Source organism: Gigantopelta aegis, chromosome 9, assembly GCF_016097555.1.
Source record: "Gigantopelta aegis isolate Gae_Host chromosome 9, Gae_host_genome, whole genome shotgun sequence".
NCBI lineage: Eukaryota > Metazoa > Mollusca > Gastropoda > Neomphalida > Peltospiridae > Gigantopelta > Gigantopelta aegis.
In genome coordinates this window covers 58173252-58200279 of record NC_054707.1, presented here as the reverse complement: position 1 = coordinate 58200279, position 27028 = coordinate 58173252, and the positions used below count along the sequence as shown (strand labels likewise).

Sequence of the window (27028 nt, the reverse complement as noted above, 5' to 3'; positions counted from 1 at the left end):
TGATTATGTTGAAAAGTTTATTTCGTTTAAGGACACCATTAGAGATTATGTTGAAGACTACACCATGAATCCAAAATGAAATAGAAGAAAGTAAAGTGAACACATCCTGGGCATATAGCACAACAAAGTGAGATCGGTTTGTTGAAGCACCATATTCACGCGGTGTACACGGTACAGAGCATACAACAGCAGTGACCATTATTTCACTAAAAGTAAACAAACTGCCACTAAAACAATAATAAATGACTACCAGCAGTAAATATATTTGAAAATATATTTATAATACAATGTTTTTCAGATTATTTAACCCTAAAAGCATGATTACATAAATAAAAATACAGACACTTATAAGGGACATAAGAAATGGGGGGGGGGGGGGGGGGGGGGGGGGGGCGCAATTGAGGCCAAAAACCAAGGAAATATCCTTGAATCCCCCTTCACATATTGTTTCTACACGCCTGCTTGTAACAGTTTTTATGGAAAAGGTATTCAAACTTCAAGATGGGACCTTCTTTCCCTCCCTTAAATAATGACCTAAAAATAAATAAATAATAAAATAAATGCAATAAAACAAACTAATTGTTTAACAAGAATTCCACAGAATTAAATATCTCACCAATCACTGTGATGAATATCAGTAAACTATAAACCAAGCTTCACTGACATAGGACTTTATGAGAAAGTAGCTAAACTTTAAAATTAAATTATAATACAAACATTGTTGCCGTCGCTATCATTGGAAAAGTAATACTTTTATCTCACCTTTTTATTTCATAAAGGTAAGAATTTTGTGTAATAATAATTAGTTTTTGCAACTTTTAAGACAAACACTAAAAAAACATTTTTCAACCTACCCCCACTCTTCTTTTTACTTGATCTTAGAACAGATATATACAAAACTGATATTGAAAATTTAAGTGCCTTAAAAAAAAAATCCTGTGGAAGGCCTGTGTCCATTATCCATTTTGACAACAGGCATAAAACATATCACACTGGAATGTTGATACACAGAAATCATTGCAGTCAAATATCACAATTCAGCAATGTTATTAGCCAATAAGGTTTAAGCTGTAAATCGCCAAATAGTAAATAATTTATCGACTATACGCCATAATTAATCAGAGAAAATAAAAGCTACATTTTTAAATTATTATTATTATAAAAAAGATAATTTGACTACATTTGATATTTTTCACTAAAAATTTGATTAACTTTGCATCACTACATTTCAAAACAATTTAAAAAAAAGAAGAGTTAATTTGAGAAAAGCATACTGACTACATTTTATAAAGATTTGATAAAAAAGTTCATTGGATAAAATTGGAATGATAAAACCAAAAAGCCATGATTTTGTTTATGTTTGGCAAAATTTTTCCAATAACTTATTTTAACCTGAATCCCTATATATTATGAAAACTGACTGCTTTTTAAATCATGCTGCCCAACAAATTAACAATAAAACACAAATATTTTGACATTTTTGGTAACTATTTCACAATTAAAATTCTTTCAAAATGTTTGAAATCTGCCATCTAAAAACAGTCAACATTTTATAAAATATTTCCATATAAAATTGTGGAAATAATGTGCGCACTTTATTTTTTAAAAATACATATTTACAAGACATAATACAAATAAAGGCACATTATACAAACATAAATAGGTCACTTACATAATGATTAACATTTAATAAACATCAAAATACATGTATATTTTACCTTACAATTCACATTTTGTTTTGCTCAATCACAGGTAGATAACAAGGTGTAACCTTTAATTTGAAACTCATGACAAAGATTTCATACCTAACAACTACATTATAGTAGCATCAAGTGATAGAAACACCCAAAATGGAGAAAACTTGAGGTGTTTTCTTATATAGATACATTACCTGTCCTCAAACAAGTGCACTCCCCCCCCCCCCTACAGCTAGCAGTCTGGTCAGAACATCCCAAAAGCCAATGGGATGGCCTAAATTTTACTGTATGCTGCATGTTTGAGGACAGGTAGTGTGGAAAAGAAAACGGTTTCACCACAAGCTTAAAGGGACAGACCTTAGTTTCAGCCCATGAAAATGCACACCAAATTTAGTTAATATACAAACCTGTAACACATTTGGATAAAGTTACAATGGAGTGAAACATGAGTTTGTGATTTTTGAAATCGTGAAATACCCTCTAAAACTAGACTTCATAACTGTTACTTCTCAGATGCACGTGCGTTTTAAAAAATATGAGAAATGCATTTTGTGGTATTGAAAACACCAGGATGACCAAAAACACTTCGAATGTATGGAAATGGATAATATAAACAATACAATCTAAGTAAAGTATGATTTCAGTTGTCAAAAAACAGGCTCTAATAGTAAAAAAAATATGCCTTAGTGTTTAAAAACTAGGGTATGTCCCTTTAAGAAGTTAGGACTACTGGGGTTGGAATGGGTGTACTGGTAACTAATTTTTTGTCTACTTGTTGTTCCTTTTGCTTTTGGCCATTTAGAATATTACAATGTTAAGTATCCTAAACTTGCTGAACTATTACCATAATACATTTTCATGTATGTGCAAAGTGACTTGCATATGCAGAAAATTGCAGGATAAAATACAACCATTAACACTGATCAGCTAAATATTTTTATCAGTGATATTTCTAATCAATTGAAAATTGATTAGCAACTACTGTTTAATGTTTTAAAATTGTGTAGGATCTCCAATGAATCACGACACTATACTGAAGAAAATGTTCCCTGTAACCTGCTTAAAAGGTATAAAAATTTAATTTATGAACTGTTTATAAAGAGTCAGCAGTTTTTCGGAAATTATAGTGCAAGGGCAATAGTCATATGAAATGAAACTGGTATCCAATAATAAAGTCATACCTAACTTGGGCATTTCTTGAAACATTTGTTTACATAAAGATTTAAAGGAGGATATCAAAATTAACTGCATTAAATAGAATGGAATGACTCCTAAAACCTAGAAGATTCTAAACATCAAAGCAGTTGTCAAACTCAGCCAATCAGATAAAATATTGCAGCCAAGTTTCTCTTGAAGTTTTGTACACAATTTCAATCACTTTAATGGTATCCATATAATACTGATGAAGTTGTAAAATAAAATGTTTTAAAAATTCATTGTAAAACAAGCATTTGAAGGAAACTCAGTCTTTATAGATCGTGGCGACAATAAAACTAGAAAATTCTAATTTGAGCAACTTCTTAAAACAGTTTTGAGCATTAAGCCAATACAATTTTGTTTCTTTTTTTTAGTTGGGATGGGAGTGAGTGAGCTTTTAAAATATAGTAAATATACCTAACAGCTGGATAGATTAAAATGACACATTACTCAATAAACTAACAGTAGGAAATTTAAAGAATTGGCCAACTTGTACGGCAAAAGGACGTAGTACTAAAAACAGCTACAAAGAAGCAAACTAAATGTTGTCATCAACAACTTGCCTCCTATTAATATTATTTATGAAACAAAAATGTACACAATGTTATTATTTAGTCAAACTTTTGTTAGTCAAAAGTAGTAAAAGCACTGATTAATGAAATGAAAAAAATGCACCAATATGATGAATCAATCATCCAAGACTTATTGCAACTTGGAATATAAATCAACTCTATGTTCATGCCTCAAATAAAACAGCTTTAAGTTTCAGCTAACCTCAAAAAACAGAAGAGTTCCATGTTCTAACCTCAGAAAATAAAAGAGCTCCATGTTCTAACCTCAGAAAACAAAAGAGCTCCATGTTCTAACCTCAGAAAACAGAAAAGCTCCATATTCTAACCTTAGAAAACAGAAAGCCTTGGAGTTTAAGATTTGTACCTCAGAAAACTTCTTGGACTTACTACACACAAAAAACAAAACTGATGGATCAACCTTCAGATTATAGACATATAAATTATGTTCTGCCCTCAAAACCCCCAAAATCTACAAGTTTTCAGACTCAAACATTAGTTTTTGTCTACATAATTAAATACAGATTATAGTACACGACTTTCAGAAGGCACAGGCTAAAACTCAATTGCTCTGAATTGATAAGACATTAAAGGCACAATAAATTACTGCTTTGACAGATGTAGACAATGGGTTTTGATATTTTATTGTAGGTAAAATTGGGCATTGTAATGTCCTTATTGAATTACTATGTGTACTTCTTACAGGTTTGGTGTGCTTATCTTTGCAAAAACTAACTGTTAAATGAATATACTTAAGTAAATTAAGTATGCAAAGGAATTAAAACAAGATATATATTAAAAAAATATATATATATAATTTCATGATTATTTACTTTTTTAAGCTCTTTAACAAAATGTTTAAAACTGTTGCCATTTACTTTTAATCATAAATACAATTTTTCTGTCTTACTTCCTCAAGTAGAAAAATTACTGGTATTAACATATATGCCATTTATTTTGTCGTGCACTATAATCTATGAAAACACATGGCAGACAGGAATAATGGAACAACACAACACAAATGGAATATATTATCTTGCGAACAGTGTCCTTGCCGGGGATGTCACGTTAATTAAGCTGGTTCCTAGACTGGACGGAGATGAGGTTCCAAGCAGAACAGGACTAGAACTGTACAGGTGAGCTGGTCTCTGATTGGACGCGTTGGAACCAAATATACCTGAAGGAAAAAACACATCGTTAGCATCAACTGCATACAGGTAAATTACATATTAGTCTGAAATACCACAATTCTCAAAATGTCAACAGAATTTAAATTATATTTAAAAAAATTATGTGTAGTATTTTTCATTTAAATTAAGAATTGTGAAGTAATATATAAAAAAATAGCAATTAGCTAATGAACAGGTGAGCCATGAGAATTGAGCAATTTTACAACTGATTGAATTAAAATATCAAAGTTAATAATGACTATTAGACAGATTTCTAGAATAAATTCAATATTGGGGTAATGGTTAATGAGAGAGTTCTTGGATCAATTCAATTATGGGGCCTACCACGAAGGCTGTGAAGTCCTGAATGTCTGGGAGACTGGTTCACTAATATCTCGGGATCTTCAAATACATTTCCAAACATCACAGAGAAACCAGTTTACTTTTTAACTATAATTACTATGTCTATATTAAGAAAATATTTAGCAAAACAAGCAAAAAAGAAAAACCAACTGAGAGTTTCTCCACTTGTTTCCTATTCTGTATTTCAAAATATGTATGTACAGTGGAATCTGCTTATTTGCATATCTGACAATGAAACATTTAGATTTAGTATGATTATCACAATTTTCTCCACGTTCATTCACATACTTCAAATGTTTCAAAACTGGCAAGACTAAATGTAACATACAAAATTACTGTTAAAAATTCTGGTCCTGGATAGGAGCTTATACTGGGATGCAAACCCAGTACCTACATATCTGATGATTTAACTACTATACAGATGATGTCCGTTCAAACTTCCTGTCTTGTCATAATAACATTACAAATTCTTTCAGTTAGCTAATGCATTATTTCTTTCCCCTGTTTTCCAATATACTGGTACAAAAAAATGCACCAAAGAAACATATATCCACTTTAATTTAAAATTAAAACTACATTCCCTGTAATATTTTTATTATTTAAGAATATAGAACAGAAAATCCAATTACGTTTGGTACATATATGACGTCGCACTCAGCACTGGTTTCACTACGCTGGCTTATCTAGGTAAAAAACAAAGCCATTATTTTGAAAGTGGGACACTTTTGACGGGCTCGTACCGATCTCGGTTTTCATTGGCTTATCACAAGTATAAAATTATAGTATAAAAGTTAACTGTCTTGATTGAGGGGTCGTCTCATATCTCCAAAACATATTTATATCCATAGAGGTATGGTACAACGCCTTTCCAGGGGTTGGTGAGTGGGGGATTTGCCTTGAAATTTTGACAGTGGCCAGCTGTTGGCATACGTGTTACATGTAAGGGGGTGCTACTTATTACGTAACGCTCTAGGGGTAGAGGAAGAGGGTACTGTGTTCGATTTACGTAACATTTTTCAAGACTAGATCTATATGTTATTTTAACACGTAAAATTAAGAAGTGAAAACGTTCATTGTCTACTTTAGTATATTTTATTTTAAATAATATATACATGATTAATGTGTTACTAGTATACAAACTAAACTTTGAAAGTTCTACTAACACTTTATAAAATATCAATTCTGAAATAGGAAGGTACGACTGTTGATAATATGTTGTCACGATCAAAGCGGTTTTAACTAAAGACTAGTACCGTATTCTCAACCGAACAGTGCAAGATTTCTCTTTTAATTTTTTGAGATGAACCCTACAATTTGAAATCGGCAAACGCACGTGTTAACTGAAACTGACAACAGGCTGTCACTTGTGCTTTGCCGAGCTATGGTGGCACGGGCGACGAATATAGTGTACACGTTTGACGATATCCGTTCATAGCGAACACACACAACTTTTTTAAAAGTGCATTTGAGCTTGTATTTCAAATTTGTACATGATGTTATAATATGGTAACCAGAGAATGTAACTTTAATAAAATACACAGTTAAATGGACTCTTTGCAATATGAATAATTTGAAAATCATAAGATATGCAATTAAATGGACTAAAAATACAAATAATTTGAAATGTTTAAGTTATGCAATGAAGTGGACTCTACTGCAATACAAATGATTTAAAATATATATGGTATGCAATTAAGAGAACTCTACTGCAATACGAAATTAAAAAGATATGCAATTAAGAGGACTCTACTGCAACATGGAGAAAAAGTTTTATGTTTTGGCCCCTGCTGCTGAAAAGGGCACATAAAGTTGAGTACCAGGCTTATCAGTGATACTCCCGACCGAGGCCTGCTAGGACGTGATGGTACCTGAGGACATCGTATAAGGCACGGGGGAACCGGACTGCAGGAGGGGGGAGCTCAGGTTGACAGACATCGAGGAAGCGCTGTCCATGCCGAAATTTGACACCAGGTCCTCATCCCAGAGTCCATTCTGAAAGAAAAAATAAATTAATTAAATGTCAAACAGTCTGGCATTCAAGTCTAAGATTAAAGAATACTCTTCATCTCTGTGTATAGAAAAACAATGAATTGTTACAAATGTCACCACTAACATAAATGACAACAAAGGTCGGAAAAAAAAAAGTGTGAAGTGGGGAAGCAAAAGTCTATTTTTCTTCACAAATTTTAATCTGGAAGCAAATATTTGAAGATGAAAAGGAGTTCTTAAAATTAGTCTCAGAAAGTAAACCATCTCTTAATTATACCTGTAGAGCAGCATGTTTTAACATCTTTGCAGAAGGCTTGAGACATAAATAAAGGCTAACATGTATACTTTTACTCCTGAAACTGAAGACTATACAAGGTTCAAACTAGGCTAGAAAAGCAGGGAGAAGTGACTTCTCCCTTGGACACACTAGGGAGAAGTGAGGAACTTTAGTGAGAAGTGAGGTTTGGTGAAAGAGAAATGGGCAAGAGTTCGACCTGTACCCCTTTATATCAAAGGCTTAAGTCTAATCCTAACCATTGAAAGGGGGGTGGGGTGGTACAGGGCCGAACTCATGCTGAGAAATGAGACATCCGATTTAAATATTTGGAAAACTTTTTTTAGGTATCACTTCCACTTGAATAAAGCCAACTTTGAAAAGACATAACCAACTCGTTGTCACAAAAAAGTTTCTAAACATCTGTAGTCCTGGACTTGGAAAATAAACTTTTTATAAAGGCCGAAAAAAATAAAAATAAATATGTAGTCTCGTTCAACTATACCACATTAGTTTCCGATGTACGAGGCTAGTAGTAACAAAGCGGTGCTCCCTCCTGTCACGGAACAAATCACAAAACACAAAAGCTGTTTAAAACTTTAAATCAAGAACACGATTATAAGTACATACAGTCAAACCCGCTTATTTGCATACCCTCGGTGCTGCTCGATTTTGTGCAATTAACCGGGTTAGTCGATTAACCGATAGTAAAGTTTGTTTTATTTAACGACGCCGCTAGAGCACATTGATTTTTTATCTTATCATCGGCTATTGGACGTCAAACATATGGTCATTCTGACACTGTTTTTAGAGGAAACCTGCTGTCGCCACATAGGCTACTCTTTTTACGACAGGCAGCAAGGGATCTTTTATTTGCGCTTCCCACAGGCAGGATAGCACAAACCATGGCCTTTGTTGAACCAGTTATGGATCACTGGTCGGTGCAAGTGGTTTACACCTACCCATTGAGCCTTGCGGTGCACTCACTCAGGGTTTGGAGTCGGTATCTCGATTAAAAATCCCAGTGCTCGACTGGGATCCGAACCCAGTACCTACCAGCCTGTAAACAGATGGCCTGCCACGACGCCACCGAGGCCGGTCGATTAACCGATAGAGTACCGACTTTCACTTTGTAACAGCTATCCAACTACAAAGTGGCATGGGAGACAGTCTAGCATAATGCGGTACTTCATACCGGAACTATTACAGTTAACACATGTCACATGCAGTTGGATATATGTATAAATGGAAAAAAATATATCTATCGATATATATATATATATATAATTAGCATGACGTTTTTGTTTTAATCTGCCAGACCAGAAATCATTTTTAAAAAAACCAACAACGTCCGTCACTGGGCAACGTTTTCTAAAAACACAAACTTTGTGCATTAAAAAAACAAAACACTGACCATCCACAAGTGTAAACAAAGTGTATTAGCCATGTAGTTAATGAGATAAACTTGAAACAACAGAACCATCAAAAAGTTCACGTTTCATCGGTGCACATGTTTACAAAATGACGTCAGTTTCCGGAATTACCAACTGACCGAATAGAATTACGTGAACTTGTATGAATTTGCTGGTATGGTGTTCTTTCCATCCCAAAAGATATGGCAAGCTTTGGTATATATTTGTGATCCCCAAATAATGACTTTGCTATTGTTAAGCAATTAAACTTAAAGTTAAGCTCGGCTAGTGAGTCGTTATCAGTTCCAGCAGTCTGCATTGCATGCATGACCGGTCTAACACAATTGACTGACCTTCATGGTGTGGTCCGACTGATTGGTGTCTAACAATATAGCAGAAACTTAGGGATGGTCCATAAATAACGGTCTTTGTTATGTTTGTTTTTTTGACGACCTCCCCCACCAGTCTTTTTTTTTTCGCTACATTTTCTGGGAAGCAAGTGATAAATTGTTTCTTTTGCGTTTAACAGATATAGCGTACACTGCATCTAATGAATAAGTGAACAACAACCCTTTCTCGGTCACATTTATTAAAAACATAACTGCCTAGGACGATTGATCTGTAATCTTTTAATTATTAACAAGGCTTGTCAACATAACGTAATAATTGATACAGAACAATGATTGCCCTGAACACGTCGAATAGGGCCTCAATAGTTGAGTGCGCATGCGTACAAGCGCACAGGTGGTACTTCTAAAAATAATAGTCGGAGAGTTACCTGTTATTGAGATGGCCTCTGATTAACAGCAATATATTGCAAACAAAACATTAGGTCTTAGGTTTATTCAACTTAATTATGTCATTCTTAAATCTTGTAGTCGGGTATTGTGATTCACCAGTAGTAACGTGCACACCATCTCATTTGCATGTCACACGTCGACTCTGTAAACAGCGATTACAGTAGGCTTACCACACAGTGAGCTCAAACAAAACAGATTAATCGGTGATTTATTTGAGTTTTTTTGCCAAAGTTTGATAGACATTCTCAGTCATTTGTGACATTAATTTAGCACACAAAAAAAATCATTATTTATATGTGCAAATAACCGATATATAGCCTGTAGTCTGTGCAATTAACCGGATGTTTTGTAGTGTTATAAGGGCAAATGGTTCCGTGTTGGGTGAAAATAGTCGATTAACCGAATTATGCTATAAACCGATGTGCAAATAAGTGGAGATGACTGTATATGATAATAAAAGTTTACTAACACTAAAAAGCGTTATGCTGTTTTCCTTCGCATGTGCTAGCGATCAGTTCATTGGACAGAGTCTACACGTGTTCAACAACGGAAGTAAACATGCATTATCACAGTATATTAAAAATGTGGAAGTGAAAAAATCCGGACTGGGCTATGTTCAGATGTTTCACAATTTTATTTTTATTTTTGGCCTGTTCACAAACCGTTTTGAACTAGTATTTTGATGGCAATAAATATTGTTTCAACCAAACTTAAGTTACTGAGTACCAGTAGCTTGTGCCTTCAAATTTCGTTTCGTTTGTTTTCGGTTTTTGTTTTTATAACAATTATAAACACAATAAAGTCTTGATTGGTTAAAGCAGGAAAACTATTGTTTTATGTGTATAGCACTTGTGTGTACATGTAGGATTAGTTCTACAGATTAACATAACAATCGGCAAAACTAAGTTCCGTTTTTAAAACAAAATTATTGTTGTCTGTACTTCGTTTTTTTATTGATGAGGGTTGAGAGATTCGCGAAAATAAATGTTCGCGAATTGACCCATTTTCATTAAATCGTGAAAATTTGATCCCGCGAAAATAAAGTATTCTACAGTATTGTGTATTTTGTATTTTGAGTGGCTATTGCTTCTTACTTCCTGTTAATTTCAACACTTTCAAACAGAAAAAAGAAAGAAAGGAAACACCACCTCTTGGGATGGAAACGTTGACTACACCAAAGACACAACAATAAAATGCACTGTGAAATAACTCTACATTAAGATTCAATTCAGCACATAATTTCTAAAAATACCTGAACAGCTGTGTCTGCTAAAGACGGGTCAAGAGAAAAACTTGAATCCAGTGATGCAGGCTCCATTTTAATTGACTGGTTTAATATTGTCACATAGTGTGTGTTCTGGTTCGAGTCTCTGTGCACTTGTTTCTTGGGCGTCACAGGCAATGTTTGTGAAGGTATATTAGACACTGACGTGTCCGTAAACTTTGATTGGGACTTTTTCTCTCGGGAACGCAAACCTGCTTCTCCTTTCTCTATTGCTTCTAAGTTTTCTGTAACCAATAAAGATAGCCATATGTTAACAAATTACATACTACACTTACATGTCATGTAAGTGAAAACCCAATAACAATCAATCAATTACAAGATAATAATAAATAATACTTAAAGTAAGCATATCACAAAGATTACTTATTGATTCAGTGTTAGCTACAACCTACAGATGTGTATATGTTAAAGACTGTAATATTACAAGTATTCACAACACCTACAATTAAGAAAATGTCCATGGCCAAAAAACATGCCGCTGAAAAAACAAAACCCCAGGTGAATACAGTGCAAGGTGAAAACAAAGTGCTGCAAAGAATTAAAAAACTAATGTGACAATCGCATGGTAATCTCCAAGGCATTGCCAATTGCTGTGGGCAACTGCAGGGGTTGATTCATCTTAAAGGGACATACCCTGGTTTCAACCCGTGAAAATTAACACTAAGTTTAGTTAGTCTACACACCTATAACACATTTGGATACAGTTAATATTGAGTGAAACATTAGTCTGTGACTTTGTAATGGTGAAATACACTCTAAAACTAGACCAAAACTAGACTCCATAATTAATACTTCTCGGACGCAAGTGCATTTTTAAAAATATGAGAAACACATTTTGTGGTATTAAAAACACCAGGATAACCAAAAACACTTCGAATGAATGGAAATGGATAATCTAAATAATAAAATCTAAGTAAAGTATGATTTCAGTTATCAAAAAGGGTTCTAATAGTAAAAAATATGCCTTAGTCAGAGTCACTTAGTGTTTAAAAACTAGGGTATGTCCCTTTAACAAATTACCATTGTTTTAGTTACACATGTACTAGAATGAAGTGAAAACTCAATAGCCACATTTAAGTAAAATATTTCCTAAAGAAAGCATATCTGAGAGACTATTTATCTCTGTCCTTTTGTCTGTGCCAAGTATAGTTTTCAGGACTTTTTTCACAAGATATTGAGATGAAATTTTGTATATATAGCTTTATTATGCACTGTCACATCAAGTTCCGACTTTCATGGGTTTTTATTCATTTTTGACAATTATTGCCAGATCAAATTTAATGGTTCGAAAATGGAATTAATCCATCTTTGACAGTTATGTCCCTTGAACTTAAAGGAGAGGACAATTAAGGCATTTGGCCTGGTATGCATATTCAACGATATAAAATGCACATTATTGCTTAATATTAACACGTATAATCGTATAGTTAATTAATAAAACGGTTAAATGTGACGGCTATTATATATAACGGGCACAGCCATTTTGTACCATCTCAGTGAGTATGCCCTCTGGCGAGCTGGTGGTTACATAATACTTAACACGTAACATCAGGAATGAGCCTTAGAACTAGAGAAACACAATCTACCTGGTTTTTGCGGGATGATAAATAGTTATACATTGCAATGTTCTGTAATAATACACATCCTAGTAAGCCAGCAATAAGTATATCCAGCACTATATATATTATTTTTCAATACAGAATAAAATACCATTGTCAAAGTGGCCACACAACAAGTCGAAACAATTAACAATGTTTTGCCCATGCATTAACCTACGTACTGAAATGATACACGGAGTGTTTTCTTAGTTAATTGGTCTATGCTGTTAGTTGCTTCTACCTGTGATTCCTGATTGGCAGGTGTGTATTTGATTGGTAACCAGATGAGCCAATTAATTGTCGCTGTCTAGACACAAAAATACGTATCGGTATTGTGGAATATTACCTGTCGCCCCCAAAATTGTAATGGACATGGTTTATTACTGTAAATAGTTCTGTAAAACTACTGATTAAGTAGACTTTTCCATTTAAAATGACAGAACTGACCAATTACGTATCCCCCCCCCCCCAATATATATTGGGTATCGTGGGTTGTCGTTTTTGCTCCAACGTAGCGTATCAATAGGCCTAATAGTGTACATTTTTTCTTTGGATTATTAAACAGAGAAAAATACTATAACCCCATTTTGTTCCGTTAATGCAACTTGAAATATATTTAGTTAAATAGTTTATTATATTATTATGTCATTTATGCTGTTTTACAAGTCAGGTTGATCAAAGAGAAGCGCCTTGTCGAAAATTACTGCTTTTGTTTACACTGTACATACAGAAGATAGTCAGGAGCTGACGTCACTTCGCCTCAAGCTATCCCATCGGACGTCACAAAAACGAAACAAAATGGCTGCCCCCAGTTAGCAGGAATAATCATGTTTTTTTTTAATTAACTCTAAAATTACGCGTTTTCATTTGCTAAAGTGTCAGTATGTGTTGGTGGTCCGGGTATGCATCTTTCCAACACATAAGGCTCATGTTTGAGTTGACCCTACCTTTATGAGATACAAATATTTGTGGGGCTCGGTAGGGACGTTTATTGCTTTAGCAGTAGTCTCAGAATGTTTGTTATTTCTGTGTTAGTTACAATCTACAGTTGTGTGTATGACAAAAGCTTTTATATTAAAAGTATTAAAGGATCATGGTTTCTATAATGCATTAGTTATAGCATAATAAATATGGTCTTTAATTTTAGTACTTTCAACCAAAATTATGGGACGAGACGTAGCCCAGTGGTAAAGCGCTCGTTTGATGCACGGTTGGTCTGGGATCGATCCCCGTCGGTGGGCCCATTAGGCTATTTCTTGTTCCAGACAGTGCACCAAGACTGGTATATCAACGGCCGTGGTATGTACTACCCTGTCTGTGGGATGGTGCTGCTAATCAAAAAGAGTAGCTCATGAAGTGGTGACAGCGGGTTTCCTCTCTTGATATATGTGTGGTCCTTAACCATATGTTTGACACCATATAAAATGTGTTGAGTGCTTTGTTAAATAAAATATTTCCTTCCTTCTTCAACCAGAAATATAAATTAACAGATAAATCAACTTCAACAAGAGGATCTGAAGCACACACCCTCTGTAATGCGAGTCCAGCACTCTACCAAATGAGCTAACAGGGAAATTCCCACTAACCAGAAGCACATTATAACAACACTACTTGAAAAGGGCTTTCGAACTATGTTTTTTTCTGGATAGTACATGCCGAACACACCATTTTAGCATCAAAACTGTTACATTACCATCTCAGATTTATTTTTTCTACCATATATGTCTACATACACATATATATATATATATATATATATATATATATACACACACACACACATACATACATACATATACATGTATGATGGATTCTTATTGTAAACAATTTTGGACATTTCACAACTTAAAGACAGTCCCTATAAAAGATTTTATGCAATTGACAGTGTGCGATTTTGAGGAGAGTCCGGAAGCCCGAGGCTCACAAAAATCATATGGGACTCTCTAGCTTGGCTAGCATATGAGCCTGCATGGCTTGTAAAAATTATTTGTACAAATTACATTGATTCTTTGAAATGACATAGTTAACATCTCAAAATCCTGTGAAACCACAGTATTGAACAGCGATCTTTTCCATGGTTTCATGCAAAACATTTAGTGTATCTTCTGTTCTACTGGAGACACATGGTAGGGCTCAGTGGGTTGGTGGTGCACACTGAACTGATATTAACTACAGGGATAAAAAGCAGAATTTTTTATAAACTGTACATCTAAAAATCTGCTTTTCCACCAACATTTTCAATTGTACAAATAAGCTGTTAGTTTTATTCAAGTGAAAGGACAATGCTTTTGATTGCTCAAAGTGAAATAGCATTATAAATCGTCACTTGTCTACTGGACAACCACTGAAGTACATTTTGCGTGTTCAAGCTGATTATCACTTGTCGGAACAAATGGACAAGTGCTTATTTCGAACACTGAGAAGTATAAGCATACAAGACAAAAACAATAAAGATATTCTGAACAAAATGTGCTAAGCATGTATTTCCATCATTTTACCCCCAAAATTAGTTGTAATCTATGTAAAACTATGTAGTGATTTGTTTCCAATCCTATATCTATCTGTTTGGCAATAATACTAATAAGAACAAATTTGTTATCCAGATTCAGGCAATTTTGTTTAATTCAGGCAAAAAACCAGCCTGCCCCGCCACCTCCCCCACACAAAATGAAGTGTCTGCAGTGTTATCGCTGGGTGAAAATTATAGGAGGGCATCACACCCTTCAAAAAAAACAATAAACGAAAAGAAAAAGGGGGGGGGGGGGGGGGTGTCCCTTTGGTTACCATATTGATGTGTGTTGGTAGACTTTGTGAAAAGACATATTCCGTATTTCCTTATTTTGCCTACAGAAAGGTTTATAAATACGAAATACAAGCAGTCTCGTCTTTTAATTGAACCGAAGATGATATCGGTCTGACATTCACGAGCAGTTCCGGTTTTGCTGAATCGATCAAAGTTTTAATATTATTTTTAATAAAGATTTCAAGATATACGAAAAACAATAAAGATGTTTGTAAAGTGGATCCCCTAATGTCGGATAAATGTTTTGTTATTTCCATCTTCATCGAATGAATCGATCGCTGTGATAAAATATTATCGCCAGCTGATAAACAGTAGTTTCATTTTTGTAAAGGCGGTGTATCGTACACAACGTGGCTTGTTTCGTGTCCAGTGTGCAGACTGATCGTTGTTTTTTGTGTGAAAAAAGTGTGCATTTGGAAATAGCGGAGATAGGTGCTGGAAAATAAAGGGGGGGCGCACAAAAATAAAAGGAGGGCGGCAAAATGGAATAGCAGGGTGGGCCGCCCCGCTTAAATGGAGCAGCGAGAACACTGGTCTGTATGCCTATGCTGAGATGACCTATTCTGTTGATGATGTTACACCGTTACCTGGAAAAGCCATACTCTTGAGGAGAGCTGGGAGGTCTTTCTTCCCCCACTTGGAAATCTCCTCCTCCATCTTGACCACCTTGGCAGGGTTCAGCCCCCACAAACAGCCCTTCTTAGCACTAGCACTCAACTTGGGGTTGTCCACCTTCGCAAAGCACTTGTTCAGGGACAAATTGTGACGGACAGAGTTCTGGAAGACAGAAAAAAAAGAAGATGGAGGAATTAAAATAGTTACAAAATCCACTGAAAAATCTAGCAACGGGTCAGTGGGGCTACAGAAGAATAAGCCCCATGACATATGATATTTTATTATCCACATAGTTCAAAATATTCAGGGAACTATAAACATTATGACCCACGTGTGTCAGAATGATTTCATGTGCACCATCAGTGTTCGAGATTAAAAATTTTGGGCAGTATCCCAGTTGGATACTAACATTTCAAAATCTGGTATCCCACCTGAGAATTTAGTATCCCACTTAAATGAAATTCATAAATAACATCGTACCAAACTTGGACGACACTGTTCTCATTCCCAGTCTATTGCTATGCCGCAATCGAAATTGTGGAATTTGTAAAACTGGCAATCAAACAGAATCTGCAGAAAGATTTGCTGCATCTATTTTTGCGTAATAATGACATAAATTAATATTTAGCAGTAATCTATAAGTGTTTCCGACATTACTAATGATAAACCTACCTGTATCAATTTCCTACATATGTGGAATCAATATCTCAAATAAAATTGAAGGGAGGAAACATCCAACAAAAACAATAGCGATGTAGCGGTTCCCAGTCTATTGCTACCTCGCTAATCAGAGTTTGACAAATCCGCTAGCCCGACGCCCGTGGCTAGTGGTTTTTAAGTTCGGGCTAGTGAGAAACGCAAAACCACTAACCACATCGTCACAGTTACAGCATGCATTGTTTACTTTTCCCTTTCAAGTTTCTGGTACAGGAAATAAGTCTAATGACATGCGTGTTTTGATTGGTTGGACAGGTCACGTGGTAGTTAATCTCGCACATATGTTTTAGGCTAAGAACTTGGAAATCGCCAGAAATTTGGGCTAGTGCTTTATCTTGGTGGGCTAGTGACTTTTCAAAATATTTGTCATACTCTGCACTAATGCTCCAGTGTAGCATTAGACTGGGTATGAGCTGGGGGAGATATTTTTACGGTATAGCATTAGACTGGATACAAGCTCGAAAATACTTTTACCTAACTTCAGTAAATGACCGACGTTCATTGTTTCAGCGAAAAATGAAAATGCAGGATTAAAAAAAACCCAACAACAATGTTACATTACATTAGTATCCTGGTGGGATACTGGGTTATTGAAGTCTGGTATCCAAAATTAAATTCTGGTATCCCCGGGATATTGGGATACCGTTAATCTCGAACACTGACCATGAATGACTTAATTTCGTGAAGCAACGTCATAACTTAAAGTGGCTTCCTCAATGTAAATGCTTATCAACGTCAACGTCGTCTCTTTTTAGTTATGTTTCAAACATTTTGACATGGTCCTAGTTTGTTATTCATAAAAATAATATTTTGGATAATGTGTATAATAAAGAAATTATTACACGTGTGTGAATCATACTGCTTTTACGAAACTACTGTCGGGATTCCTGACACCCATTTTGTAAAATCAGTACGACACACAAGTTCGTATAATAATCTCTATTTATAACAATTAAATGACATTAAAGGTCATATTTATACAAATTAATTATTTTCTGAAACCCTACAATATTTAAAGAAATAAATTTAACATTTTGTCTAAATAAATCAATGTACTTATTCCATTGATAATTGTCTGTGGTACATTTCCCGTAAAACAACTGATTCACCATAATTTGGATGTATTCAGAAGCAGCTACTTTATTATTCACCAAATGTTTTACATCCAAATAGCTGATGATTGATAAATCAATGTGCTCTAGTGGTGTCGTTAAAATGTTTAACTATGTTATGATCAAAGAGCTTCAAGTTTTTTCATTATTATTATTATTATAATCTGCACAACTGAGGGTAGATATCACCAAGAATACACTTTAATACCTGGAATATATATATACAGAACTTCACATGCGTTGTTTTCGGTTCCTATTTACAGGCCTCACGCGAGGTCAAAATCGTAGATTGAAGTCACTTCTCTCACAAACTTTAGAGACGGCAAAGTTGTTAACAGCAGGGAGACTTGAATGTTTAATCCAAAAAATAAAAGATGCAAAAAGAAGTTATCTTACTACAGGTGCATCTTTTATAATCTGTATTTTAATTTAATTTTTTTTTTTTTTTAACTGTCTGTACCAGTCCTTGCCTTTTGAGTGAAAAATCGCACACCTCAAAAGGCTTAGGCGAGTGAAAAATCGCACTCGTCAAAATGCTAAGGTGAGTGAAAATCAAGCATTTATTAATTTAGTAATTGGTACATGTAAATGTAGAGACATATGTTGTAAAAATGAACCAATAATGTTTTCTTCTAATTTTATGTTGCGTTTGGTTCATTAGTGTAGTCTTGACTTCTTTTCCCTTTTAGGAATGGAGTTATAGTTTATTAAAATGTTTCAGGAGTAGTACTATAGAAATATAATTATGACATGTATACACTGATGCAGACCATTTGATTTTTTAATTACACAGGGGCGTAGGCTGGGGTGGGGGGTGTTTTGGTAAACACAGGTATTGTCTGAACTAGACAGTCTACTGATATCTGTGAGCATGTTGCATGATTTTGTGATGCCAGTCTCTCTTCAAACTCTCAGACACTTCACACTTATTATCTATGAATAGGTGTTCCTCAAGTTCTTCACCATTCATCCGTGATGATTATTTTTTAAAAGGCGACACAGATTTCGCCTTACAGTGACTGGCACGGTGAAGTCAGGCTGGTCAGATCGAAGTTTGGCCTCACTTCGCCCGGTCGCGTGAGCTCTGATTTATTGCACGAGTTTATTTTGCACAAGAATCTATACCACAAGACTGTGTAGCGATCAAGTGGTATATTCTTTCACAAAATAAACAAGTGCAATAAATAGGAAGCGAAAACAACGTATGTGAAGTTCTGTATTTATTACATACCTTCTTTTAGGTTTTACAAAAACACGGTTTTAATTTAACATCAAAACAACTTTGTTAAATCTATGATCAAAACTCCTTTCATGGATTTACTTAACATTAAGGATCATACTCTGCGGCAGCCTTGTACATAATGTTTCAAATACAATGTAATCATATATGACATCAGTAAAAAGAAAAAGGGAATTCCCCATTTAAACGTTCCGGTCTATATCGCACATATGTGCAATACAAAATAAATTTATTACACGGTTTGAAAATGTCTTTATCACTACAGTAAGATTGAATAGGTATATAATAAAACTTGGAAGTCTAGACAGGCAGTTAACTCTCTAGACTTGGAGGATTAGAGTCTAGTTACATGAAGTTAATATCAAACTAAGACCACTACAGGTGGGCACAGGTGTAACCAAGTCTCAAGACAAGCACAGCAAGAAATACAATACGAGTGAAGCTTGTAAAAACCGTAGACTTTTGTAGCATACTGGAGTCATAAACATGCTTGTGCAATGGAAACTTTCTGTGAAACAACTTAGTCTTAAACCCATCTTAAAGCACTCCAGATAAATTTAGAAAATTTGTTTCTAATTTTCATTGTTATCAATACATACATAGTTCTAGCACAACAAAAATGCTATTTAACCTGAGTCATACCTTCACACTGCAGAATTTTCTCCCTTGCCAGATATGCTTAGTGCTATCCTTGCACGGGCTACCTGTAATCTCATTCTCGGTTCAAAATCCATCCAGACCCACCGATGGAAGTCCTCCCTGGGGTGGGTGGGAGGTATAGTTTGTTGTGCTAGCACTAGGTAAGAATGAATAATGATGAATAATAATACTAACGAATTTTAAATGACCATAAAAAATTGATTATCCATGTATGCGCAGAAGTACATGTGTATGTAAATTATTATTATTACAATCACACAGCATTTGACAAGGGTTTTTTTCACTAGCCATCGGCCTAGTTGTAGTAATTATTTACTAGTCCAACACAGAATATCACTAGCCATGGGAGTGGGGTTACCATAATCTAGAAGCCCTGAATGTATCATACTTAGACAGACAACTTACCTTCCAACCATCTGGTGCAGTCTTGAAGTACGGAAAGTTTTCTCTGAAATGAAATAGCAGAAAACAGATTAAAAGTATCATCAATTATATATAGTATTGTATATCAGAATTGTGATGCCCATAAAAACAAACTTTAAAATACAGTTACGGTTATGGTTTGACCCAAGCAATTAATTAATCTCGAGGCTGTGTTCATGTTATACAAATTTTCATATGGGCAAAAAACTGCTATCCTATAATTATCTCAAGTCTATTCTTTAGTTGTGATTCTGTTATATATTTTAATTCCACAAATTTAAACTACATTCAGAGGTCCTAAATCTTCCACACATATACATGTATTACTGGTACAAATTCTATGATTTACAGCATTTGTCAACCCCTGCAATTAATAAAATGTCCACATCAAAAAAAAAACCATGCAGTTGAAAAAAACCCTGAATATAATTCAAAGCAAAAAAGTACTGTGAGGAATTAAAAATAATGTGCTCTAGTGGTGTTGTTAAACAAAATAAACATTAATGTTATTGTTTATGCACCAATTTTTTAATAATTAATCCAAATTGAATTTCCCAATGTCATTGTAGTTTTATATTTATTCTTCATGGATCGCATGTACATGGAGTTTGATATGCCTGCAGATAAGCTAACAACCATCATAAATAGCTGTAACAATGATTTATTGACTTTTAAATGATAGATGTGTGTTATGTGTGTACACTGGATACACAGATATTAAGTACATGAAACAGCTTGTGCCATTTATCAAATACCGACCTGCTCAGTGTTGTGGTCCAATGACAAAATCACAAACAGTGTATAAAACAAACCAGACAATAAACCAATCATTACTATGTACGTACAATGGACACATTTTACAAGTAATTGTATGTGTGTAATTATGTGTACATGCAGGGCTAAGAAATTAATGAAGTTAAAAGTTTGTTTTGTTTAACAACACCACTTCACTAGAGCACATTGATTTTATTATTTTTTATTAATCATCAGCTACTGGAGGTAAAACATTTGGTAATTATGACATTTAGTCTTAGAGCAATGGATCTTCTATATGCACCATTACACAGACTGGCTGGAACAAGAAATAGCCCACTGATGGGGATCGATCCCAGACCAACTATGTATGAAGCAAGCATTTTATCAGTGGACTATGCCACGCCTCTAAATTTAATGACGACCATGCAGCAAATTGCCTCAATGCCCTAGTAGTCATATTCCCCATGCCCTTTAAATTAATCAGAGTATTACGACCCAACTAGCTAAGCCTTATTTTGCATCATATTCAAACACACAAACACAACTCCTGTAAGTTGCTTTACTATGAAACTGTTAACTTCTTTATTGTCAATGGGTGCCATATTGTGTTATATAAAAACACTTGATGAACGTTGCCTTACTGCCTGCCTTCTGGCATTACTGCCCAATAAAAACATCCAAATGACCGTGCCCTCTAATTTGCCAAATATTTGGCCATTACATGTATTAACTACCAACTAGTCTTATAATACAGATTATTAATGAATTGACTCTTCACACGTTACTTAATAAGAGAGCTGAAATTTTACAGTTGATCATCGATAATAACTAGTTTGCACTTTACCTATCCACTTTCATTTACATCATTGGTTAGAATATGCATGCCTTTTTGAGGATTGAAACTCAACCTAAAACGAATGGAAACTAGTCAGTCTAGTTAAAAACAAGTTCACTTGTTCTGAATCTTATTAAATTTAACAAAACATCAAATCATTGTATTGAAAGGAAGAATTGTAAATGTTAGTCCAGTTCAGGAACACCTTCTCTTCAAAGTTATGATTAGCAACATCTGAAATCTGGGCCAAGAGCTGAAAACTCGAGAGCAATAGTTTCGTTTGTGTGTCGCTCATGTAAGTATAATTTTGCAGAACTCATTTTTCATTCGCACAATGGATTTATGACATCATTTACATGGTCATGACTTGTAACGTAAAATTGAAATAAGTTGCCTGAATTAGTTTTTGCATAACCCATAAATGGTTTAAGTAAATGTTCAATCAGTTTGAAAATGGACTAATAGCAACTACTAATGTTACAGAATTATGCAATGATTTCGGCAACTTGCATGGCAAAATGTTTCCTTGGAAAACGACCGATGCAAAGGTATTTAACATCAAATATAGGATTGTTATTGTATTCAAACTATAATCTTTGACTACAATTTGGTAGGCAGAGATTGTGCATTAATGATACAGACTGGTCTCTGATGGCAAGGGAGTGCGATAACTGTCCAAATATCCGTCAAGCTCCTTTACCGTCAGAGAACTAATACACACTCTACAGGAAGAAACCTGACACACACACACACACCCCTTTTCAAGAATGTTCCGGTTAAATATGTAGGTGCCAATATTTTTTCCCCGCTGTAATGTGTGTATTAGTGTATTAGTGGTTACTACGTGTTATAGTCAAATTAGAATATGATCACTAATGTTTAGGGTAATTGTTGTATTAGAGCGGGAATCTTTGCCTACTGTGTGACAGACAACCACCCTGCATTTTCGCAATACAGTAATTACTTCTGGCTGAGAGTGATCTACCTCTAACCGAGTTGTTTCGCCCCATGTTTCGATTTGACCTTAAAAAAAAAATTGTTAAAGGTAGACTAAACTCCAACAAGAGCCTTATGTGTTGGAAAGATGTATACCCAGACCACCAACACATAATGACACTTTAACAAATGAAAACCGCGTAATTTTAGAATTAATAAAAAACATGTTTATTCCTGCTAACTGGGGGCAGCCATTTTGTTTCATTTTTGTGACGTCCGGTGGTATAGCTTGGGGCAAAGTGACATCAGCTCCGTCCAACTTCTCTATTATGCACAGAGTAAATAAACGCTCTAATTTACAACCTAACTTGTAAAACAACATAAATGACTTGATAGTATAATAAACTATTTTACTAAATATATTTCAATTTGCATCAATACAATGAAATGGAGTTATAGTATTTTGTTCTTTTAAAAAAACCAAAGAAAAAATGCATATTATTAGGCCTATTGGTAGGATATGATCAAGCAAAAATGACCACTCACGATACCCAAGTGATAATTTTCTTTTCTTTGGGACTACGTAATTGATCAGTTTTGTGATTTTAGATGGGAAAGTCTACTTAATCAAGGGTTTTACAGAATTACTTACAGTGATAAAGCAGGACGGCTGGTAAAGTCCATTACAATTTGAGGTTATCACACATTACCCTGTGATCTTAAAGGGACATACCCTAGTTTCAACCCAGAAAAATTAACACCAAGTTTAGTTAATCTACAAACCTGTAATACATTTGGATAAAGTTACAATTGAGTGAAACATGAGTCTGTGACTTTGAAATGGTGAAATACCCTCTAAAAATAGACTAAAACTGGGCACGTGCATTTTTAAAAATATGAGAAATGCATTTTATGATATTAAAAACACCAGGATGACCTAAAACACTTGGAATCTAAACAATAAAATCTAAGTAAAGTATGATTTAAGTTACCAAAAACGATTATAATAGCCAAAAATATGTGTTAGTGTTTAAATACTAGGGTATGTCCCTTTAATAAAAGAGGCATGTCTTTTTAGTGTGTCTAGACAATCAGGAACCACAGGTACAGGCCACGGAAAGAAAAGACCAATTAATCAAGAAAACAAGCAGACTATTATTTCAGTACGTGGGTTAATTTATATACAAAACATAATACAGTTATTTCAACACTTTGACAATGGTGGCTTATTTTGTATTGAGAAATAAACCACATATACACATTGCTGTGTTACTGGGATGGATATCATTACAGAAAATTGCGATGCATCCGCAAAAATCAGGTATGTTTTGTTTCTTTAGTTCGAAGACTAATTCCTGAAGTGACACGTTAGGTATTACGTAACTACCAGCTCGCCAGAGGGCGTATTCACTGGGATGGTACAAAATGGCTGCACACGTTGCATGTAATAGCCATCACATTTAACTATTAAATTAATATATATTACTATGTGAAATAAATGTATAAATTGACGAATATTTTCAATGTTAAAAATATGAATCTTTCTTACAAATTAATTTTAATGAAATCTCTCTTATTGTTTGCTATGGCTTTGCGCGATAACCTCGCTCAAAATAACCAAATTGTCATCAATAAAAAAAACCGCTATTGTTTTGGAATAAAGGCAAGTTTTGTTAAGATTCTTCAAAATGACACCTATTGAACAGAGGTTGCAGCCATTTTAAGTATTAAAATATGCAATATCGATCTGAAAACCGTATGAAGTGTTTCAATAATATTTTGTAAGCCTTCATTACGAGATTAGGCCTAAAAACAATAATAATAATAATGATAAATACTATTGTATATTTCTGGAATCGTACCAAACAAGTTAATGCAGGTAGAATAGGTCGGTTGTCTGGTGGTGATGGTTAGATTTTTTTTCATACCATATTTACTCCTCTTTTGAGGCCATCCGTAAAAATGTTTTGTTTTGTCCATTTGATCATGATTTACAAAAAAACACCCTAAAATGTTTAAATAAAAATAATTTTCTTTTATATCTTTTTCTCTCTTTTCTTTTAAAGTTGTGGGGCTACCAATTTTTAGTAAGGGCTACTAGATTTTATAACTAAAAAACCTTATGGTCAAGGCCTGAATAATGTGCATTATGTATCGGTGAATATACATACCCGTCCAAAAGCCTTGCTTTAGCATTCCTTTAATAAAGTACATCTATTCATTGATTTGTCCTATATCATTAAAATCAAAATTGCAAACATTACACCTAGCTAAATTTATCTATTTTTCTATGCATCATCATTAAGAATTAATATCATAATTCACGTTTCCTCCTCTAATTAAGTATTAATTATAGGTCATAAGCGTATTAATATTTTTATATAATATTTACCATATCCATGTTACCATTTGTTGCACATTGTCTGTATATCATGTTTCAGCCAATGGCTGATCACAGCTATGGCTAAATAAAATTGATTTGATTCGATTTATATCCATTGATTTTTAGAAGTCACATATTGCAATCTATATTGAATGTTTATATAAAATTTTAGAGATAAAAATAATGTTATAATTTTTGTTTATTTCCAATATCATTTACTCAAAGACTCACACTGCATACTACTGATGTGATGTTTTTATTAAATATACTACACACCCATCTGAGGTTCAAAAGCCGAGTACGGTATGTTAGTTTTGCCTAGCTTCAGCTGACAGAAAATGAACAGCTGATAATGCATTAATATCTAGACAGAAAAATCACCTAATATTTTGTAAAGAATAAACAGAAGGAAAAAAAGAATTCAAAACTATAATAAATATATTTACTTTGGGGACGAAATGACTCGGTATGAATGAGATTTAGGGCAAACCAACTCTGGGTGAATAGGACTAAAGGCAAAACAACGCAGGGTTCAAAACTGTTTTAGGCGAATCGACCCGGAATCCTCTCAAACAGCAGAGTACTTGGGCTAACATAGAGAATACTACATGTGAGTGGATGTTAGGAAATGTTTTATTTAACGACACACTCAACATGTTTTATTTACGGTTATATGGCATCAGTTGAGTGGCTGTTAGATATAATTCTTTTTAAAGGGACAGACCCTAGTTTCAGCCCATGAAAATTAACACTAAGTTTAGTTAATCTACAAACCTGTAACACATTTGGATAAAGTTACAATTGAGTGAAACACGAGTCTGACTTTGAAATGGTGAAATACCCTCTAAAAATAGATTAAATGACTTCATAACTATTACCTCTCAAATGCATGTATAACAAAATATACACAATCTTGAGATCATTAACTTTATTTCACAGTAATCAGTAATTCAACATTTTACTATCTATCAGTCAACTAAGCTGCACAATAAATGATTGAGGTACGAAATGACCACGGAACGAAATAACCAAAACAGACATGGTACGAAATGACCAAATAACTATGGTACTAAATGACTTGGGTACGAAATGACTGGTTACCTCATATGGGACTTAGATTAGGAAAAATTTAATAGATTTCTTCTGCATTCAAGAAAGAATTCACACATGTTGTGGCATGTAAAGTTATGACCCATGCCTATCAAATACTTACATCATAAAACTATATATCTCACTGACAGGCAAGTTTCCACTTTCACTGTTTTTCAAAGCAAGAGCAATTAGACAGCTGTAAGAAAATACTGGTTTGGGAAAAACTTTCTCTTGTGGCTGGTCACTCTGGGATGTTGCAGTCACAAAAGATTTATGATTCATCTGTGGTCCGTTTTGTAAATGGCCTACTAACACTGGGGAGCTAAGGGAAGGAGACATGACATTCTTACTGCCCGACTGACCAGGTAGTGTCACACGTGTAATATTATAACCAGTGTCCATTTCATCATTGTTATTAGAGTTGAGACTGGCTAGCGATTGGACAGCACTCTGAACTTGCGATGTTGTTACATTGTTCACGGTAAGTGTAACATTGTTACAACTGTCAGTCAACATTGCGTCTCGCACCTGTTGGGATGACGTTTGCTGCAAGTGGATTGGAATGACAGTTCGCGGATTCACTAATAAATTGGGGTCCGTGTTTTCCGATTCGTGCACAGCTTGGTTCAGCTGGTCCATGGCTGCGTTTTGAAGCCACTCCAAATCGTCCATATCTGAGGTATTCTCTGGCAGAATGTTGTCGAAATCCGGAAGACCGGGGTTTTCAATTTTCAAATCGGTTTCATGCCTGTCAGAATCCGAATGCAAAACGAATAAATTATCCATTTCGTGCCTGTCATCGCAAGTAATCATATCCATGATGGACATGGGATCGCCATCGCCGTGGTTGTAGAAATTATCCATTTTGAAAAATATAACAACTCCTCCGCCTGTGTACGATCAAATTCAAAAACAAATCCACGAGCCTGTGAAAATAATGTATATTTCTTTGCGATATTTCCGTGTTAATTTCCATGCATGTTACGCCTAACGTCGCTTGCGTCTTAATCACTGCACGCACGCCACGTTATCTACTCCATTTTACAAAGATGCATACTTTTTCAGTCAGGAACAAGGCAAAAAACAACACAGAAATGTCTACT

At 34.6% G+C, this 27028-nt stretch overlaps 1 protein-coding gene across 2 annotated transcripts; it reads right to left on the bottom strand.

Annotated features, from left to right (window-relative positions):
• Positions 1 to 2293: 2293 nt before the first annotated feature.
• On the bottom strand, positions 2294 to 27028 carry LOC121380367 (forkhead box protein N4-like). 2 transcript variants are annotated; one of them, XM_041509149.1, is made up of 6 exons: positions 26047 to 27028; positions 19906 to 19948; positions 15744 to 15933; positions 10723 to 10979; positions 6864 to 6987; positions 2294 to 4640 (listed from the first exon to the last, which is right to left on the bottom strand). In XM_041509149.1, the coding sequence occupies exons 1-6, from the start codon at positions 26787 to 26789 to the stop codon at positions 4495 to 4497; spliced, it is 1503 nt and encodes a 500-aa protein (XP_041365083.1). In that variant the 5' UTR covers positions 26790 to 27028; the 3' UTR covers positions 2294 to 4494. The 2 variants fall into 2 exon arrangements, with proteins under 2 accessions (XP_041365083.1, XP_041365084.1); XM_041509150.1 differs by having other exon boundaries at positions 4504 to 4640; positions 6813 to 6987.